The sequence below is a fragment of the Canis aureus genome, chromosome 14, assembly GCF_053574225.1.
Source record: "Canis aureus isolate CA01 chromosome 14, VMU_Caureus_v.1.0, whole genome shotgun sequence".
Lineage (NCBI taxonomy): Eukaryota > Metazoa > Chordata > Mammalia > Carnivora > Canidae > Canis > Canis aureus.
In genome coordinates, this window is record NC_135624.1 from 9376408 (window position 1) to 9385000 (window position 8593).

The window sequence follows — 8593 nt, forward strand, 5'->3', positions numbered from 1 at the left end:
ATGAGGAAGACAGTAATTATTAACTCCAGGAAAAACAAGAGATCAAAAGATTGATGTCGATTAGCTGTTAATAAAAACATAAGCTTTTATTTAATAAAAAATTTGAAGAAAGTGCTGGGGGTATAAATCTGTTACAACTTCATATTTTATTGTAGATAGTCAATATAATCAATAGTAACTAAATTAACAAAAATTTTTAAGTAGTATTTTCTTTAGGAATATGAGAGGAACATCAGGGGTGCCTGGGTGGCTTGGTTAGGTGTCCGACTCTTGATTTCAGTTCAGGTCTTGATCTCAAGGTCATTAGTTCAAGCCCTGCATTAGTTCAAACCCATGCCTAGTGTGGAGCCCACTTAAAAAAATAATTAGGTGAACATCAGGAGAATCAGCTAAAAAGAATTGACAATGATTATACCTCTGGGAATGGGAATTCTCATTGGGATGTTGAATGAGACAAGAAACTTCTAATTTTCATTATGAGTCTTAAAAATCTATTTGACCTTTATGTACATCTATCTGTTTAATAAACATAAAAATTGTTCATCATATAGTTTAATTTGCATTATAAGATACATTTTACAAGTGATATAATCATACTTTCCAGTGTCTTTTAGATGATTTCATTATCAGTATGCCCTGGCATGATTATTCATAGTCCTACATCTTCAGGTCACCCTAAATCCACTCCTAATGCATTATTTTAATATACTCTTGCAAGTAGATAAAAGCAAAGATAAGCGATTTGATTAAGTCTATACACATAGCAGGTTTTCTCAAAAAGCTATTTAATTTCTTCTTTTGCATTTAGGAATTTATGGCAAAAGTTATCGGTTGGAAAATAAAATCTACCACAGAAGTATAAACATTATTCATGCAAATTATAACAACATTCATAAAATTTACGTGCAAGGTAATCTGTTAGATGGTTATTCAAATGTGGCAAAGTAAAGTTGAAAGTAAAATTGAACATCTGGGGCCAGAATATATGTTAATCAGGAGGGTTATAGATGTGCATGTCAATGGATCATCATGCCCTTGACGAATTCTGAATTTGAAAATATCAACTTTCCCCCCAAGAGTTGCCCCCTGATTGAAGTGAATGTCCAAAATCGGTAATTGATTTTTGTCCTGATTATCTATGTTAAAATTGTAGATGTACCCACTTAACATTCATAAGGGTTCCTTGCCATTTCAGGGTTGCTCAGGGGGAAAAAAATCAACAAAAGTGCTTATGATAGTTAATTGTATGTGTCAACTTCACTGGCTCTTGGGGTACCCAGATATTTAGTTCAACATTCTGGGTGTGTCTGTCAGTTTTCAGATGTAATTAACATTTGAATGGGTAGAGGAGTAAAGCAAATTGCCCTCAATCCCACAAAGGATTTGACTAGAAAAAGGCTGGAGAAATCCCTCTCCATGCAGGACTGTCTCCCTGCTGGGATATCAGTCTTCTCCTTCCTTAATACTCAAATTTGGAATGGAATATACACCATCAGCTCCCCGGGTTCTTAGGACTTCAGATTCAGGCTAGAACTCCTCCATTGTCTCTCTTAGATCTCTAGCTTGTCATCTGCAGATTCTGGGACTTTGCAATCTCTCTAACAATGTAAATTAATTCCCTATCATCTTTCTGACTATATATATAGTGTTGGTTCTGTTTAACAGAAGACCCCAGACTAATATAGTGCTTTTCTGGAGGAAAGTTGAAAATTCAGTTAAACTGCTATTTCTAAATATTCAGACAAGCAAACTGGAGTCATAGATGGTTAATTTTTGTCTTAGTTTAGTCTTTTGGTTCAAATGTAACAGGAATCAACTAATGCTAATTTAGGACAAAAATACTTTTTAAAAGGGTGGGAGGAATTTATTTTAAGAAAATACAAGTATCCAAGGCATATCAAGGGCAAAAGTGGTTCTGCAATCCATGAAGGGGCTGGAACAAGATGTGGGATTCCATTTCATATTCCCATCTCTATGTCTCTAGGACATTTTTCTTATTTACTTTTCCCTCTATGGAAAAACTATCACCGCTACTCTGTTCACATGGTGATAACCATGCCATAGTTTCAGAGGTTTTACTTCTTCATTCAAGAGATCAGCCTATGTAAGGACGAGACTCTTGAAACTAACTCTAGATTTCTAATGGAGGAATTTGTTTGGTCATTTTTGAGTCAGGGACTCCCTTGTGGCCCAAGTATCCACCAACAGGAGCGTGGAGTTTTGCTGTACAAATATGGCTGCCATCTCCTGTACCTGTGACTATATGGATGGGGACTAGGAATGACAGGGTTCCCTGAGAAAACAGGTTAATTGAACTCATTTTTCTTTCAATAATTCTATTAGGACCTTCTATGTGTCCAGCACTGAGGATATGATTCTGAAGATGTTTCTTGCCCTAAGATTTCTATCCAGTTAGGTGTATTGGGACAGGTATATTGGCTGGTGAGGACGGATTTTATGTAACTAAATTGTCAATGTGTTAAATTGCAACAAGTGATATTATGCAGACAAAAAAGTTGTTATGGTAGCAAAGGAGAAGAAGTATCTAACTCAGACTGGTGATGATAATTCAGATAAGTGATGTCTTCCTGTGAAAAATGACATCCATACTAACACTACAAAGGTGCATAAGTATTAGTCTAGTCAAGTAGATGAAAGTGAGATATAGTAGAAATGACTCTAATGTTTATGGAGACACAAAGAAAATAATGGGGACCAAAATAAAGCAATATTGGAATGTTAATGGGTATCTTAGTTTGGATTTCCCAAAAATCATATCCGAAGAAAAGACAAAATTAGTCCTCTGTGTTGGCAGCATTCTTAACAGTTTCTTCCAACAAGATGGCCAACAGGAGATTTGCATATCAGATTTGCATTCTCCCAGTGTAGCCCAATAGAAAAATAGCACCTTTTACTCGGTGGTTCCACTGGAACAGGAAAAAGTTCCAGGGCTAACTCTAACAGGAACAATTTGGCCCACTGAACCAAATATTTTAGGTGTTTGTCGCTGTAGACAAATACCTAAAATATTCTGGTCAGGAATAATTCTTTAAAAGATATCACAGCAATACTACGGGAAAAAAGAATGGATGCTAGGCAGACAAAATCCACAGATGTCTACTAAAATTTGGGATGATACTTCTTTAATATTTACTTTATACTTGGAGATGTGATGTATTATAAAGATTTAGCAACAAAGAACTATTTTTAAAAATAGAATTGATCCTATGACTCTCTTCTATCAGAGTAGTATCATGGACTTAAAGGATGATTGCAAAGAGTAAAAAACTTAAATCATCCACACTTTGGTTTTCAGTACACCATAAAAATTTACACATAAAGAGAATAGTGATTCTTAACTCATAATGGTACACAGAAGGCTTTTTAACAGAATTTTTAGTATCTGATGAATTCAATAGACTTGCTCCTTAGAACATTTTTTTTTTTTGTACATTACAAACTTCTTTTGAGAGATTGACCGTCTACACGAAGCCCAAGTTAAATCCCCGATGTGGATTGAATGAATGTTTTCAAAGCCCTTGGCTTCTTTGCAAGTAAACAGATAGTCCTTTTCATAGTTATAACACAGGAATGCCATTTAGATGAATTTGTTGATTTTTATTTTTAAACTGCTCAAATTATAAAGATATACAAATCCGAAACACTATTTTCATACTGCATTCTTGTTCAATTCAGTGTCACAATCTTAAATCGAGGCAGATAAACTGTATTCAATTTCTGGTGAGGATACAAGGGCAAAAAATTAAGTCTTTCTGAAGCTTTTGAATATTGTTTACTCCCATAATAAAGAAGGCAGCTTGCTGCCTAATAAGATGTGGCCTGGGAGGTTGCTTTATCAATTTGTCGATCCCTTAGAGGAAAAAACACATTTTAAAAACAAATCCAAGAGTAAGACATACATGAATGCAATCCATTTACAGTGAGAGCATATTTCTGTACTGTGCCAAATAAAGTAAGAATTTTTGTATAGAAATTTATTCTTCTACCTTGCCATCCTTAAATAATATGAGGTTCAGGAATTATATATGTCTGTAGGAAGCACTTTATGGTTTTTTAGCCTTCTCTATAAACCGTGTTATTTCTAAAACAACCATAAATTTGTGAAAATGGTAACACGCTAAATTTGTAGGTTTGTCGTAAAATACAGTAAAGTACAGGATACGAACAATTATTTTTTAAGATAAGTATGTATCAAATATTGCATGGGACAGACTGATGCTAAAAAAAAAAGTTGCCTATTTGAAGTACAAATTTAACTGGGCATCCTATTTTAATTTTTGAAATCTGGCAACCCTATCAACTTGCAAACAATATTGTTTTTATTTACTCGTAAATAAATCTTTGATTTTGTATATTAAAGTAGTTTTGGTAATGGCATCTCATTTAATCGTCAGATATATGTTTTTGGCTAAAGGGACTATCAAGAGTATATACAATTATATTTTCATTGAAGTTGTCATAGAATACTTCCAGCTTTTTTTCCATGAGCAGTGTACCCTCACATCCCTTTTCACTTCCGAAGAACTTTATGAAGAAAGCCAGACTGAGGTAAGTGTTTCTTATTTCAGATCAATTCTTTTAGTATTTAGGGAAATGTTATTAAAAGTTGCATATTTTCTGCGTTTAAAGTAACTTACATATGTGATTCTTAAATGATTTGTCTTTGAAAGCAGAAACTTTTCAAAATGAACCATTATGTAGAGATGAAATCAGCGAGTCTAGAAAATGAATAATTCATTTTTAAGTAAATGAGAAATTATTTTGTGCTGTTACTTATACATTTTCACATTTATAGTTAAACAGTAATTTGCGATACACGGGGTATTGGTTGTGAATTGTGGTTTTCAATATCACAGACACATTTGTTGCTGTGGTTTTGCAATACCATTCCCTGATGCTTTTCTCAATTGTGGTTTTCATAATCATTGTTTGATAGTCATGTTGCTGTGGTTTGGGGCTGCTATATCCATTTGGACAGAGATAATTGCTTATAGGTTTTGCTGTCTTTTAATTTTACAACCTTAGTGAGTTAAACTAGAAAAAGAAAAATTGAACTTTAAATATCATCAACATTCTCATTAAAAATGATGAGACTACACAAACTGTAATAGTATTCCTAGTTTAATCCATTCATAATGACTATAATTAATATATATATTTATAAATTTATATAAACTATATCTATTTCTGATAATGCAGTCTGGTTATTTTATCAATCTTGCTTGAATTCCCTGACTTTTGCTCCTTTCAGCTTTTAAACTGAATATTTAGCTGAGATTTATTTGTTTCTCTTTTGCTTTGCATATTTAACCATTTCAAATGCCAAAAGAAACACTAACTGTTATGATATTTTAATTCCAATGGGCATTCCTTTTGGCTGATATAAAAAGTCAGCCAGTTCTGTAAAAAGAGCTTTAAAAACCGTAATGTATAATACATCCAATTCTGAGCACACCAATTTAATTGTAATGAATTGAAAATTAAGGAGGCAAAAATCTGTAGTTCTCTGTCTGCTTATTCATTGCACAACACAAACACACATAACCCTGCTTTCCATGGTACTTACGGCTTTAATTTGTTGGTTCTTCAGGGGAGGGACTTTGTCATTTAGTGCATTTTCCACTGCAAAGGACCATGTATTCTTACAACCTCATATGGTAATAGTACTAATGGTAATGTAATAAAATTCACAATCGGTCTTCAGCTCTGTGTTAAGATTCTCTCAGCCATACCTTTCACAGGGCAACTCTTTACACCTTCCAGAAGATGTCCTGATGGGGTTATAAATGACACTGATTACAGTGCCTCCTGCACACTGAGCAGCCTGCATTATCCTCAATCAGCCCAGGCTCTCCGCTGACCCCCAGACCCTTTCAGAGTATCAAGTTTGGTGGGGCTCATAGGAATGGCTAGTCAACCAAACAAAGGGGGGCACAATTTCAGATCAGAATGGATGATCTCACAACCTCGGCGAAAAAGTCAGCAGTATCTGGGGGATACACGTCAACTGCAGTGGAGTTTATTAGTAAATACTGATTACATAGAGCAGCCAGTTGGATAGAAGCTTCTTCCAGCCCACCCGGGAGGATATATTTAATACTCAGTATATATGAAACTATGAGAAACTAAGCTAGCCTCATGCAGCTTAACTTGGCCAAATAATAACTATGCAAATCGCTTCAAAATTCGTTCTTCTTCTGGCTTGCAGTTTCAGACATACTACACGCACAATAATTGAATAAGAATGAAACAAAACTTTAAAAGCTAAAGAACCATGAAATAGTTATTGGGTCTTACCTGCTTGGGAAATTATGGCAAGATCAAATCTTTTATTAGTCGCTGGCTGCTTCCCTGTGGCAGAAGAACTAAGAAGAATTACAGGTCATGGGACGGGGTGGGATTTCAGAACTTCCACAGACTTCCTCGAAAAGTTAGTGTTCTGCCTGGAGGCGGTTCATTTCCCACCTCGGGCTAATCACCTGGCTAATAACAGGTCCCCCTTTTTGATAGGAGGAAAAACACCTGCCTGCTTCCGAATTCGGAATTTTTGCGAGCTCCCCCGAGAACTCGAGGTGAGAAAGAGCACAGTGAGGACGCGGCTCAGCATCCCGGCCGCGCGGGCTACGGGGGTGGCGGGTGGTCCGCGCCCGCGGCGGCCTCCCGGGAACCTCGAGCGCAGGGAGGTGGCCTCCGAGAGCCCGGCGGAGCAGAGGGCTCAGCGGGCCCCAGACCCGCAGTTGGCATTCGTGGTCAGCTGCCTCTCGCCCAGGGTCTTGCCAGGGGCCTAACCTTCCTGCCAGGGCGCCGCGCGGGCGGGGCGGAGGCCCGGGGCGGGAGGGGCGGCCTAACTGGAAGCTCAAAGTTTACCAAGGTTTACTGGGATTTCTTTGTGCCCCGCCGGACGGGCGAGGGGTGAGGAGAGTCGGGGGTCCATCAGAGGGGGCTGTGGGAAGAAGTTGCCTGGAGGGGTGCTCTGGCAGATGCCCAGAGCTGACGCGGGGACCGCTGCCGAGCGCGGCCCCCCCCAAAGCCTCCCCAAGCCTCCCGCCCCGCCGCGCCCCCGCCGCGCCCCCGCGCCCCCCACCCGACCGAGGCCCCGGCCCTCTTTTGCATCCGGACTGGCTTTGGATGCAGCCAATCCTCCTGCCGCTGATGGACTAGTCTCCCCTCCCCGCGGCCCGGGCGCGCCCCTCCCTCCCGCGCCTCGCCACCTCCCGCGGCAGACAGCGAGCGGCGCGGCCCGGAGCGGCGGCGGCGGCGGCGGCGGCGGCGGCGCTCGAGTCTCTGCCCCGCACGCCGGGGAGAGGCGAGAGCGAGCGCGCTCCTCCTCCCGCGCCTTCCGCCCCCTCGCTCCCCCTCTCCCTTCTGCTCGCTCCCCTCCCTGCCTCCCTCCCTCCCTCCCTCCTTCTCTTCCTTCTTTCCGTGTCCCCCCTTTCCCCTTTTCCCTCTCCCCGTCCATTCGTCTGTAAATTCAGTTCTCCCCTCCGCCGCGCTCCGACTCCCCCTCCCTCCCCGCTGTCACTCCCGCGGCCCCCCTCTGCCTTCTCATTTGCCTGCTCATCTCCAAACGTGGCTCCGCGGCTCCCGGCGGAGCCCAGCGCCCGGAGCACCTGGAGTCCGGCCCGCGGCGGCCCGAGCCTGGCCGGCGGCGGCGGCGGCGGCGGCGGCGGCGGGAGCGGCGGGAGCCGAGGGAGCGGCAGCCCGGGCTGCGGGCACCGCGGGAGCCCCGGGGGCAGCGGCCGCCGCCGAGATGTCCCGGCGAAAGCAGAGCAAACCGCGGCAGATCAAACGTAAGTTTGCGCGCTGGGCCGGCGGTTGCTCGGGATTATTCCGGGGAGGGGGGCGCGCGGGGCGGGCAAGGGAGGGAGCCTCGGGGAAATCCGCTCCCGGTGCCCCGGATCTGCCAAACTTTGCCTGAGCAGCGGAGGGACAACTAGTCCGTGGCGGACAGACAGCCGGACAGCCGGACAGCCGCCCCCGCGCCCCGCGCCCCGCGCCCCGCGCCCGGTCAGCCGCCTGGGCAGCCCCACTGGCTGCGGAGAGCCTGCTCCGGGCGGGTTGTCGTGGTCGCTGCAGCCGACGTAGCGCTGCTCGTGGGGACCACACTTTGAGCGAACGGGGCGAGAACTTAGTTCTCGGAAAAGCCGGTGGAGACCCGGGGCGAGGGAGGCACCGCGGCGCGAGGCGGAGGGAATCCGTGTCCGGGTCCCGGTCCAGGGCGGTGCCGGGGCCACGCCGGGCCCGAAGCGAAACAAAAAGTAGGTGTAAAAGTTTGCGCCTCTGCGGCGGGCGGCCTCCGCCACCGTCCCGAGGGCGCGGCGCTGGCGGCGGGCAGGGCCGGGCAGGGCCGGGCAGGGCCGGGCCGGGGGCGCCGGGACGCTCAGCCGCGCGGGGACTCGGCTTCCCTCCCGCCGCGGAGGCGCGCGGAGTCCCGGCTGGGAGGGGCCGCCCGTCACTTCCCACCGCGGAAGCTGCGAGTTCGAGGCCGCCCGTGCGCCGCCCCGAGCGCGCCCCGGAGCCCCCCCGCCCGCTCCCGCGCCCGCGCCCCGCGCCCCGCGCCCCAGAGCCCGGC

General features: G+C 44.4%; 1 protein-coding gene and 2 long non-coding RNA genes across 16 annotated transcripts in view; 2 read left to right on the forward strand and 1 right to left on the reverse strand.

Moving 5' to 3' along the window:
* LOC144283151 (uncharacterized) overlaps window positions 1-5986 on the forward strand; it is a 190654-nt gene extending 184668 nt beyond the window's left edge. For all 4 annotated transcript variants that reach the window (XR_013351507.1, XR_013351512.1, XR_013351521.1 and 1 more), the window contains 2 exons: window positions 809-910; window positions 2344-5986. This is a non-coding gene — a long non-coding RNA (uncharacterized LOC144283151). The remainder of the gene's footprint in view (window positions 1-808; window positions 911-2343) is intronic.
* LOC144283153 (uncharacterized) overlaps window positions 1-7092 on the reverse strand; it is a 68763-nt gene extending 61671 nt beyond the window's left edge. For 5 of the 8 annotated variants that reach the window (XR_013351525.1, XR_013351531.1, XR_013351524.1 and 2 more), the window contains exon 1: window positions 6319-7091. This is a non-coding gene — a long non-coding RNA (uncharacterized LOC144283153). Of the gene's footprint in view, window positions 1-4658; window positions 4740-6318 lie in introns of all 8 variants that reach the window. The other 3 variants (XR_013351528.1, XR_013351530.1, XR_013351526.1) reach the window with 2 other exon arrangements.
* Window positions 7093-7257: 165 nt separating this feature from the next.
* The window catches only part of ZFPM2 (zinc finger protein, FOG family member 2), a 457064-nt gene continuing 455728 nt past the window's right edge, over window positions 7258-8593 (forward strand). For all 4 annotated transcript variants that reach the window (XM_077846930.1, XM_077846931.1, XM_077846934.1 and 1 more), the window contains exon 1: window positions 7258-7811. In XM_077846930.1, coding sequence (XP_077703056.1) covers window positions 7772-7811 — 40 coding nt within the window. In that variant the 5' untranslated portion in view covers window positions 7258-7771. The remainder of the gene's footprint in view (window positions 7812-8593) is intronic.